The sequence below is a fragment of the Perna viridis genome, chromosome 1 (assembly GCF_037379345.1).
Source record: "Perna viridis isolate PV_CMFRI_1.1 ecotype Kerala chromosome 1, ASM3737934v1, whole genome shotgun sequence".
Lineage (NCBI taxonomy): Eukaryota > Metazoa > Mollusca > Bivalvia > Mytilida > Mytilidae > Perna > Perna viridis.
Genome location: NC_142445.1, coordinates 52,548,464 through 52,561,013, shown reverse-complemented (window position 1 = coordinate 52,561,013; position 12,550 = coordinate 52,548,464). Strand labels below are relative to the sequence as shown.

General features: G+C 34.3%; 1 protein-coding gene across 12 annotated transcripts in view; it reads left to right on the top strand.

The window, feature by feature from the left end:
- Positions 1 to 6,716: 6,716 nt before the first annotated feature.
- Positions 6,717 to 12,550, top strand: part of LOC148629313 (uncharacterized) — a 54,892-nt gene continuing 49,058 nt past the window's right edge. For 7 of the 12 annotated variants that reach the window (XM_088548027.1, XM_088547971.1, XM_088548036.1 and 4 more), the window contains exons 1-2: positions 6,717 to 6,759; positions 8,870 to 9,370. In XM_088548027.1, coding sequence (XP_088404153.1) covers positions 8,891 to 9,370 — 480 coding nt within the window. In that variant the 5' untranslated portion in view covers positions 6,717 to 6,759; positions 8,870 to 8,890. Of the gene's footprint in view, positions 7,321 to 7,639; positions 9,371 to 10,758; positions 10,879 to 11,211; positions 11,426 to 12,550 lie in introns of those variants that run through there. The other 5 variants (XM_088547980.1, XM_088547962.1, XM_088547947.1 and 2 more) reach the window with 4 other exon arrangements.

Sequence of the window (12,550 nt, the reverse complement as noted above, 5' to 3'; positions counted from 1 at the left end):
TGAAAAAATTGCCAATTACAGATGATATGTCAGAAAATATGAAATTCCGAAAACTCCCCTTTTTATGAAAAACTCATTATTGTCACATTGAAACTACAAAATACGCACCTGAAATGAGAAGATATGTTAGATACATCATTAATAAAACAATAGTATTCAACAAGTCTATTGTACACCCTTTATATGCCAAAAAATAACATTTTAGTTCATGTCGAGATATTTTTTCATGGGGAAGGGTGGCAATTTTGGATATTGGTTTCCACAGACTCTTTAAACCAGTTTGTGTGAAAAGTCAAGATGAAGAAAAACGATCATTTCTTCCACTACCGTTTGTCAACAAATGTATAGATGCAATTAATTTGGCTAACATCCTCCATCACAAAAACGTTACCAACAAAATTCCCCCATATTTCAAAGACAAATCCAATTATTTCATATTCCTATACTTCACCCATTGCATCCAAAAGTTTCAATCATAAAAGGCTATTGCAGTACCTTGAGATTGAGGACTTTCAAGACTAAACCACCTGACTGTTCTTGCAAAAGCTCTCCATTCAAATATGGTCCTTCTGGTCACGTCGTTACGGGAGATTTAACCATCATCGAAAACGAATCTCTGCGTATTATCCTTTCTAAAGGTCCCAAGTACCGTGAACCACGCCCCATAAATTGGAATTATAACTTTAAAGTTCTTATGGATGTCGTCGAGGACTATGCAAGAAAATGGATAAAACGAGAACAAGAAGACACTGATTCTCTGTGGTTAAAGGCCGTGGGGTCTTTAATTTTGAAACGAATGAAAGTTTTAAGTAGGTCAATGAGTGCCAAGGCTACATCAGTTTTCAAAGACCCCGATCTAGCAAAAACATTGTCCACTATACATGAAAAGTATTTGTCGTACCAGTAGACAAAGCCCAAAACAACATTGTTTTTGTCTGCAAAAACGTTTTACATCCAATGCTTATTATCAGAGGTAGACGTAGAAAATAAAAGCAGTGATAAGACCTATACTGCTAACACACTCTCCAAAGAAAAGATTGTGGATAACCATAAATCTGTGCTATCCTCTTTTGGTCTCTCTACCAAGGACGATGATTGTGATTTACCGTCTATGTACTGGATTCCTAAACTCCACAAGAATCCATACAAACAACGTTTCATAGCTGGATCTGCAAAATTTACCACCAAACCTCTTTCAAAACTTTTAACTTCCATACTCACAACTGTCAAAGAGGGTCTGCAGTCCTACCACAACACTTGTTACTCCCGTAGTGGTATTAATTCAGTGTGGATCCTGAAAAATTCGAAAGATCTTTTGGAGACCATCAATTCAAGACTATTATCTGAACATAATAGCATTAAAAACTCTATATACTTCTATTCCCAATACTCAGTTAAAATCCCGACTTAAAAACATTATACATCGTTGTTTTTTCCCAAAAAGATGGTGCACCTAGATACAAATATATAGTTCTTGGTAGAGATTCCTCATACTTTGTAAGAAATAATTCCAAATCATCTTCCAAATATACAGAGGAAGATGTTTAAAAAAATGCTGGAATTTTTAATCGACAACATATTTGTCCAGTGTGGTGGACGTGTTTTTTCAACAAACGGTCGGCATTCCAATGGGAACAAATTGTGCTTGATGACATATTCCTTCACTATTATGGGGCTGACTTTATAGCTGATCTGATCCGAAAGAATATCGTTTGGCTAGATCCTTTGATCTCAGTTACCGCTATATAGATGACGTATTATCTTTAAACAATCCTAAGTTTGGGAATTTGATACATCGCATCTACCCCAAGGAACTTGAGATAAAGGATACTACAGACACTGTGAAGTCAGCCTCATATCTTGACCTACACTTAGAAATCGATGGTAGAAGAAAACTACTGACCAAACTTTACGACAAACCTGATGACTTTTCATTCAGAATTGTCAACTTTCCTTTCATCTGTGACGACATCCCTTCAGCACCTGCGTATGGAGTGTTCATATCACAACTCATACGTTATGCCAGAGCTTGTCAAAACTACGCAGACTTTTTATATCGCGCTAGAACTCTAGCAAATAGGCTTCTGGAACTGGGTTATGTTGCACAAGATTGAAGTCATCAGTACAGAAGTTTTATGGTCGTCATCATGAACTCGTGGATTGTTATAGTGTATCCATCTGCACGACGAAAACTGATTTATTCAACGGCTCATGGTTTCCTTTCCTCGTTTGTCTACCCCGGACTTGACATTTCATGAGCAACTCGGCGGGTGTTTCTAGAAAAAACAGAGGACGCTTACCCTACCGGTGCACCTGGTCCATGCTCCCAGTGTTTAGTGGAGTCCGAGTTGCTCATTTGCTTTTGTTACTTTGTATGTACGATTTTAGTTACTTATGTTCTTTGTTGTGCATGTCTGTTTTCCATGTCTGGTCTTTGTCCCTGTATTACATTCTCTTGATTACCGCTATAACCTTGGTTCCCTTGATTACTCTTTCCCCTAACTTGACTTGGAAAAGTTCAAATATTTATTGCACTGGCTCATTTTGGAAACTAAGGCACTATATCAATCTACATTACCACACAAAATCCTGTTTAAATTACGACAGTCTCAAAAAAAAAATGACAGTAACGGGTAATATAAAAGATATAAAAGAATTATGTAAATCCCTTTTTTTTACGATTTTACAGTAACTGTAACCCCAAAAAGAGAACCTAAGCACATTAATTGATCAGATATGTTTGGTACATCATTACCTTATTTTTGAATGCCTAAAATATGAGTTCTACCGTAGTCGGTTTGCAGTGAATGAGAATTTTGTTTGATACTGAGACCAGTTTTCTAAGGGTCGGTAATATTTTTTTAACATTGTTTGAAAATTCTTTCTTGAAAATTAGTTTTTCATGGTTTTTTTATATAGAAAATTAAATTATCTACCAAATAATACCAAATTTGAGACGTTTTAGTTGAGCAATAACTAGAAGAGTTGAATTTATGCGACTTTTATGGAAAAATAGAAAATCTCATTTTTCGCTTTTTGGGACAAATTCTGACTACGAGAATCGCCCAAATCATCAAAAGAACCCAAGAAGTATTAATTGTGATAATACTAAACAAAAAATACCAATAAGCTTTTTTACTTAAGCATAAATACTCCAGGGTTTTTGCATTGAAAAAATATGTCAATTTAAGCGATTTTTCGGAGGGGTAGGGGTACATTTTTTTTATTTTATCCCAAAACCCTAAGTGTTACCACAACTTTCTTGGTGCCGTCGTAAAGCTGAGACATTGGGCTACATGGTGATTTATAAATACATGTCAGTTTACTTCGTTTTGTAGAAAAAAGTTCGAAGAATAAAAAAAACGTATAAAATGGATTTTTTCCTCAACGAGGTATAAAAAGTAGCCAAAAAAATACAAACATTCTTCAGTTTATTTTTTTGGCGACCAAAAGATTCGTAAATGGGAGGTATAAGGGTACCTGAAAATCATGTTTTGGTTGATGATTGAGGAGTGCACGTGGGGGTTATAACAGCCCACGTACTAATACTACCTTTTAAAAACATCTTCAAACAATTTAGATATGGGTTATACTAAAAATCTGTCAATCACCAGGTCATTGGAGGAGAATCTGTTTGGTCCATGAGATCTGTAGTAAACTCGGAAAAGTAAAATGCGGGAAAACTTTCGCAGAAAGGTAATCAGTGCCGGTGATTAAAAAATCACATGCATTTTTGATCACCAGCTTAGAATGGAGAAAAGAGTATGCAGCTGTTGTGGCACGATGTTATTTTTCATCGCATAATTCATTGCTATTATATCAAGTTGTTTTGCCGATATTTGATAGTGTCCCATGTTCAGTGGTCATTTTTTATTATCTGAATTTAATCAGTCTATTGCGGATAATTTCTCACAATTAGCACATTATTTACTTTGTTTACATTACGACACTTTGTTGAAATGAAGGATATCGCCATAGTGTGAATTGTTTTGACGAACCCTTTTGTGACTTGTGTCGGGGAGCTTAATTATTGTTGCCAGATTATACTCATTTGAAATATGACAGGTGCCACTGGAGGAGCAGGACATGCTCACCCTTCCGGGGCACCTGATGTCACTCCCGTTTTTTCGTGGGAGTTCATAATAACTTGTGCTTTAGGTTTTTTTTCTGACGTCTTATGTTTCTACCTTCAGATTTTATGTGTATAATCTATTTTATTCGGTTTGCTACATTGTGTATGTAGATTGTCTTTCTTACCTTTGTTTACGTTCAGGCCATATGATGAGTTTTGACGTATTAGAATCATCCAACAACTGGTGTTTCTGTATGTTTGCCGATATATTATGCTAAGGGAGTCAATTCAATTAATGTTTGACTTCTGCAGATGGGTTGTATGGTGCATCATTTGGAAAATATAAAACAACAATGAATCATAGTGTTTTCCAACAAGATTTTAAAATAATTTTGTATCTAATCATTTTATTTTCAATATTTTGATATTTCAGGAGTTTGAAAGTCTTACAATTATTTTTTTTAAATCTCCCATAACCACTCACGTGACATAATTTACCAGTTCATTTCGTACCACATATTTGATCGGATATTTGTGTACCACCTATCCCCAATAAATGATAATGTAAATTACGCATATGCAAGGCCTCATGATGGCAATACTCAGTATCATTTTAGCCTCTCCAGATCATGCAAGCTGTCCCTTTTTTTATCTAGTCTACAACATACACTTCTTCAATGTATCTATGTCCTCTTTAATCAGGTTGCTCTGTTAGTTCTTCGGCAAAACTTTCCCTTCGATAATTTGTCTCCTTATTTCTTCTCGTTGTCAAACTCCATTTTCTCAGTCAATCAGATGTTATATGGGTATCGATCGAAATACATTTCTGAGCTTTGGGTATTATTAATCGACAAATTACACGAAAAATTTTGCTTCAGAATAATTTTTTCTCGCTTTTCTAAGAAATCAAAACTATTTTATTTGTAGTCATATACATTTCTTTGCCTATTCTCAACTCACGTCCAATTATATCCAATTTATAGTGGTATCAATACCTACTCTCTTAACGGCTTGCGTGTGTACTGTAAGGTTTGTCCTTGTCCTTCGGTCTTCTGCGCATAATACGAATTATATAATTTTTAGCTCTATCCGAATTGATTGCTTCAGGGACAATAGTGGAATGTCATCATAAAGGCCGAAATTGTCCAGTTGGCAATGAGCATAAAATATACATCGATTCCATAATAATGTAAATCAGACTTCTGGTATGCAAATTGTACAAACCTAACATACTGTTCATTTCTATGCAACAAAGCAACGAATCAACATCTGACAGTAAAACTCAAGGATAACAGAAACCTGTTTACAGAAAAAGAGTAATATGCGTCAAACAACAAATACTTGTCAGAAACAGGTAACAGGTAAGATGTTAAACATAGCCGAGGACACCAGACATGAAATTACATTAATCCTACAGGGATTGCGATATCTTTTTATTCAAGAAACAGAAGCTCAGAAATAAAGGAATCTGAACTTACATGTAATTGTTGCTGAATATGAAAGCATAAAACCACAAAAACAACAAAAACAACAAGAAAACACACAGATACACACAAAATAAATAAAACAAACAAAAACAAAAACGCAGACACACCATTAAAGACATTAACAAACTATTTCAAACACAACAGAACATATGGACAGCCACAGCTGGGATCCAAATCTGAATATGGAATATGTAATGTACGCATCTTTTGTATTTCTGGAATCAACTGTCGATTTGCTCACAGAATTGGTCGAAGTCAAAATATACGTTGAATGCAAATGTCGTCGTGGGGCACATAAACACACCACGAACACTTATATTTATATTTTGTGGTCATATAACATTTGAAAAAGTATTATTTTCCTTTTTGAGCTGAACTTAAAGAAAGTAAAAAGTAGATATATTACTAAGGCTTGCTTTTGGGTAAATATAAATCACATAAATTGGCAAATGAAAACTATACAAACGAAAAAAAAATGGATGAAGTTAATCCACAAAGACATGGAAGCTTACTAGCTGGGTACTATACGAAAGAAAGCCAGTCAGTTGTCATTGAGTAAACCACTGAGTCCTTTGTAAATCGATAAAATGCTAAAAAACATAAGTACTTGTAAAAATAACGTTCATTATTTCAAAGAAACAGAAGCAGTATAAGGAATTTGACAGAAGCATGAATGAAAAAGTGATAAGAAAGATCTTAATACTGATATGAGATTTATGGAACATGATCAGAACTGTATGTAGAAAAAAAAACAGAAAGTTAGGAGCGCTGATAGTTCCCATTGGAAACTTGTTTTAAGAATGTTCTAGGAATTTTTTTTCAATTAACAATTTCTGAGCATTTAAAAAACTAAGAAAATTACATTATTCTTTTGAAATAAATATAGGATTCACTCGTATCGGGAAACTTTTCCTTACAATGCCAATACAGATTAAAAGGTGTACAACTGGGATCGCCGAAAAGGGGGAAGGAGAAAGAAAGAAACACTTAACTAACAATTGCTTGCTTAATTGATCAATTTGTTAGAATATTAAAAGCTAATGATGCGTTTCAGTTGCGTGTTAAGCCTATTACCACTATGTTTGTGAGATAGCGCCCCAAGTTATGCAATGAAACGGAAGCCTGTGATATATGATATATGTCGATGATTGAACGCCAACCATCAGAATTTGACTGCAGGGTGGATGGTTTCTCACAGAGGTAAGAGCTTAAGTCGTATACAGGTTTAACGTGCCAATCGATGTTTTAAAGATATTGCATGCCAAAACCACATAAGTACATTGGGTTATGTCAAGTTCTTTATAAAATTTATGCAGTTAAAATAGAGAAAGCATTGTTCAATTTAAAAAAATAAGCATTCATTATACTCGCTCACTTATTTGAAACAAAAAATGTAATGCTACAAAAAAACAGTGTTATGCTAAAGAGTAAGTATATGCTGCATTACATGTTAAATGCACTTTTACGCCAGTACTTAGTTATTTGATAAAATGAAATTTTAGTAGGTACATCACCGAATATTAACTACTTAAGGCACAAGTATTTGCAACTTACAGAAGTAAAAATTCAAATATGTAAACGAGTAGACAACTTGACTGACATAATATATGCATATATAGACATCCTATGGATAGAGTATATAATTCTGGACTATGATTTGAGGACTGACCAAACAAATATTCTTATTTTAAAGTGAAGCTTATATATCATAATATAACACTGAACAAAAATGTTGGTAACTTGGACGATAGACTAGACAAGGTAAGCTGCATTGCTGGAGTAACGTAACAAAGGATCTTTTAAGTACTTCATTTATTTACCTATGAGAAGGAAAATACCTGGCACTAGTACAAAGCTTATTTCAATCTGTAAGATAATATGTTTTGTTGTATTGCTTCAGTAGCCAGGAAACAACGTTATACTTCTGTTTTTTTCGTGTTTGTTTTGGAAACCAATTTGTATGTTTGGCAACATGATAATTGCCTCTTCAGCTGGTAAATTACATAACACGTGATAAGGAATGAATGAGAGCGATACAATGATTATTCCATTTGTCTGATTACCTTTATATATTTGTAAGGTGTGAGAGCCAGGTAGAGATGCATACCAGATATCAGTTCAAGTCAACAGGGAGTCAACTGCAATTATATATGGGTGGGCCCTACTCTGCTTACAACATATGCTATCTAAAGCATTGGCTCTGGTGAAATCTTTATTAAAAAGGCCTCAAAGTCCTAATCCGAAAATTAAATCTTATATCAGAACAAAAAGCCGTCACAGCAATAGACAGAAACCAAACCTGCATCACGCTAAGATTTTCGAAATGAAAAACATTTTTTTAAATATCAAGCTGCAGGAGCGACTACCAGTCCTCGTACAGAAATCATAACGTTCTAATTCAACACAATTAGAAAGCTGACATCGCAACAGCTATATATGTTTGAACACACCACGGTAGTGATTATGGAAAGGTCCAACCTTGTCAATGATGATTGGCCTGTTACGTAATATTAACATGTAACACGGTTCTGTCATTCAGTAACATAAATTACTTCTGGTTCCGATGCAGTTCCAATGGGGGAGATCTTTTTATATCTGATTTTGATCTTCTTTAACAAAGTTCATTGATATTATGTAAATGAGAACTCATGGGACTGTCAAAAATGTCCAAGACAGACAAAATCGATCAACTCTATCGAGTTGAAGGCGACAATAAGATGGCGATATTTTGAATTGATGTACATGATCCTAGTAATCTTTATTTGATTTCTCTCGAGTATCTTATATCTCAACGTGTATCAAAATCTTCTACAAAATATATTTACAAATGGATTTTCAATTCTGTAAATTGTGCACAGGGCAATATTGATAATGTGCATTGTGTCTTTGTTATGGTGGAACAATTAACGAATTGATTGGTTAAATAGAAGTTTGTCATGATATTTTACAATTAGAGTCCACGCATGCCATTTGCCTGTATCGGTAGCAAACACACGGGACTATAAACAATAAGGTCTTACCGTAATGGACTAAAACATGCCATACTTAGTAAGGTCATTGTGCATATTGAATAGGAGTATCTTTTAAAGACGGTTTTCTATAAACAGTAATCATAAAATGTTTCATGTGTGACTTGTTTTCTATTGATAGCAAGACAAAGATGATGACGATTATTTAGTATATCAATTGAGAAAATAGTTGTTTCATCTGTTAAGGGGTTAAGTTACATGTATAAGCCCGAAAGAAATAAAAGTATTTTTCGTGTGGATGTATTACTGAAGTGGAAAAAGTAGATTTTCATCTGTTTTAGCGTTGTGTCCCATAGGTCAGAATGAACGACCTCAGTGACAAAGTTCCCGACCAGGATATGCAAGACAAAGGGAAACCATATGAAGTTAATGAAAAACCTGAGGATTATACTCAACTAAATCGAAATAATGAACCAGATACGGGACCTGGTGAGGATGTGGCAACTAATTCGCCTACACATTCTGTGGAATCTGATAGCAATCTAAAAACAGACACTACTACAGAGTCAAATTCTGTAGAATTTTCGCCGGAACATCTAAAAGATGAAGCTACAGTTGATATCATAGATGAACTTAAAAAGAGCGACCAACTTGGAATTCAACCAAGTGGTAGTCTGGAAGCGCCTATTATTGTCAAAAATGAAACTCCAAATACTGACGAATGTTCAAATCCCACAGGCATTACAAATGAAACGAAAGAGAACATACTGGATGAGAGTGGTCAGCCAGATACCAATCAAAGTGAACAAGTACCTCAACTGAAGACTACCAATGACATTAAGGTGAGTTTCTTTCTAAAGTAGATTATTTTGTATCTGTACGCATTTGGTCAGGGCATTCGGACATCAGCGTTCGTTCGTATAGAACTTAACACGATGTTCAAAATGAATGTTTTTTTTTTTTACAGAAAAACACATCTAATTAAATTCAAATTCGCTTCTGGTATTTTTTATTGTTTCCTTAAGAGAAACAGATGTAACCTAATTCTACAGATGTTTGACGTTCAACTTCAGCGCTTCATGTTTCGTTTCCATTACCAATTAAAGGTAAATAGTAGAAAACGTGCTACATCAATTAATAGGTAATAAACAAGTAACGACTGTAAGTAATTAAAAGACCTAGGTCACAAGCCTCTGGGTTACAGTGAAGATTATCAGGCGGCGTATATATGAAATAAACAATCATTTACGCAAGCAGTCTACACAGAAGCTGAAATGTAGCTATTAAAATGCCTTATTTATTGAACAAATGTTCAAGCATTCATAAGGCTGTCAGAAGATAAGACTTCTGGCCTGTTATGAAGAATGAGATACGATAGCAGACTAGAGTATCGTATTTTCAGAGATCTTTGAGTTACTGTAGGTAGGCCATTTAACCTTTATAAAGATAGTTCGTGAGTTCTTTTATCATGTTTATCATGTGGGGTTACTGTTATCTAAATTACAAGGTGATTAGTTGGTAAATTATAAACCATAAAGCTTCAAATTGATTGCGTTTCCTTGATATTGTTTGTGATAGAATGTCGACATTTAAAGCATTGCTATGTAGAAAAAGTTTATTTTTTTCTGTCATTGTGGAATGTGAATTGCTTCTCTTTGTACTTATAATGTGTGAATAATGAATCCATTACGTTTATGACACAATTTCATATGATGACTACGAAAGTTACTAAGGCACCAGTATGTTACTGAATTGCACCATAATGATTAAAATGCACGTGTCTACTGATGACCAACTTCTTCAGCTGACTTCATCACTGATAATTGATAAATCATATCTTTATATTGCTAAACTTTCATCTAAAACCATATCAAAAGTCAAATCAAGATTTTTTTTTTATATATGCTAGCAGTACGGTTAATGGCTTGTTGTTAGCATGTCTTTGATTTGTGTTTATATACCTTGTCTAGACTGTTAGTTTGGATCAAATGTCCACTTTCCCTGGCGAATGTCTAATGGTATACCCTCAATTGAACAATATAACTTAATTTAATTTCTCGATTGTCGAATAACTTTCATTCAAAACCCTCGTGCTGTTGAAGCTATACAAGTTTAAATTAAACAAATCCTGTTTTAAAGAACATCCAAGTTACTGCAAAATCCTATAAAACTTCAAAACAAGTCGATGTGAGTGGATCGATTTACCTGCATAGTTATTTCATTCTATTAAAATAAGCTTATGGAATTGGGCAGTTTAGACTGATATAATGGAAGGGTTGTGATTGATTATACCTTACAAACCTTCCCCTTTTAACACACATGTGGGAACCCTACCAAACCACACAGACAGGTAAGAGCACTTTAATGACTTGCGTTAATAACCATACGTTATCAAAGGAAGTAAAATCTGGAATTTAAGGGAAAGATGACATTGGAGGCTCAATAATTGACTAGTTATAAGTATTAACATATATATGGATAACAACCTCAGTATATCAGAAATTGATCGGACACATGTCCCGCGTTTACGTTCAGTAAGCATGAAAAGACGACATGATTGTATAGTAAAAGAAAATTTAACGCACAGGAACGTCCATCTAAAGTGCTTCTACTTAAGCTAGTATATCATAATGTAAATATTCTGTCTCCATATGTTAAACTTATTATTGGTTATTTACAATAGGTCGACATTCCAGAAATACCTGTTTTACTTGTTGAAAGGGTTTTTTCATCTTTCTATAATCTACATCTGCCACAAGCCGACATACAAGAAATACACCAGGCGTAAACTCATCTAATATCAACACATAGCTTACTCCAGACCAACTATAGAAAGACTTTTTGTATAACCCAATACAAAGATATGTAGTGCTAGGATTACCAGATCCTTTAATCAGGTATTGTGGTAATTATGAGGTGGTGGAAAATAAAAGGGACTGACTTCTAAAACAAGTCACTTATTTAACTGCACATGACAGTCTTTATACTTACATTTCGATTTGTTTGACTAAGATTCATTTATTATTTCGGGGGTCAATGTCCAAGTTAATAATACCGATTTTAACTATAACCATTGGATCAATTTCCTCTAGGTTATTGACCACCGCACCATACTCCAGAAAATTTTGGACATGTTAGTGAGATGTTACTCTGGTTAGAGATGACAAATGATTTCAACTAAGTTTCACAGTCCATAAAATGACATGTTTTTCCCACTGTGACTCATTAACAATGGCAGTCCATGATAAATTGGCTGCATTACCTGAGACGACCTTGATAACAAAAGCTAGGGTTTATTTACACAAGTGATTTGGAGTATTGATCCTATATTTTTCTTTCCATTTATAGTCCTGTGATCCCCACCCTACCCAGTAATTTACCTGTAATTACACTGGCGTCCAAGACCCATATCAATAGCTATTTTGGCTCTTGATATATTTGTTATCTTATTTAAAAGGTCTTATTCGAACAAGTTTTCAAAATTCACCCCAAAAAATTAGATTTTTACCTCTAGAATAAATACACCCACATGTGTTCAAAACATTTTTAAGTTAACAAGTATTATCCTAGACAAATTCAAATGTATCACCCAAAGGGTAAAAGCTAGATTCAACCATTTAGGCAGTCAAAATAAGATGAAATAATTCAATTTTGCACAATTTTACTTCCAATTTACTTACTGAAGTATACATAATGAGAACACTACCTATATAAGTGATAGGGTAATGATATCACATACATGCATGAACAATTTGGTTTTTTTCTGCATGGTTGCTGTAATTTGTCCTTAAATTTCATTAACTCTATACTTTACACATAAAACTGTCTGGGCTTATCTCTAGGACTCTCTCTTTGCACACTTTGAGGTCAATTTGATATGGCATTTGATTCTTTGGTTCATCTAGATTTGCTGACTTATTATCCATACTTAGTGTGATTTTATTTGCTCACTGCTTGCTTATAGTCATTTTGATATCTGTAAGTACATGTACAATTTCAGTATGTTATGCATGCATGAGGTT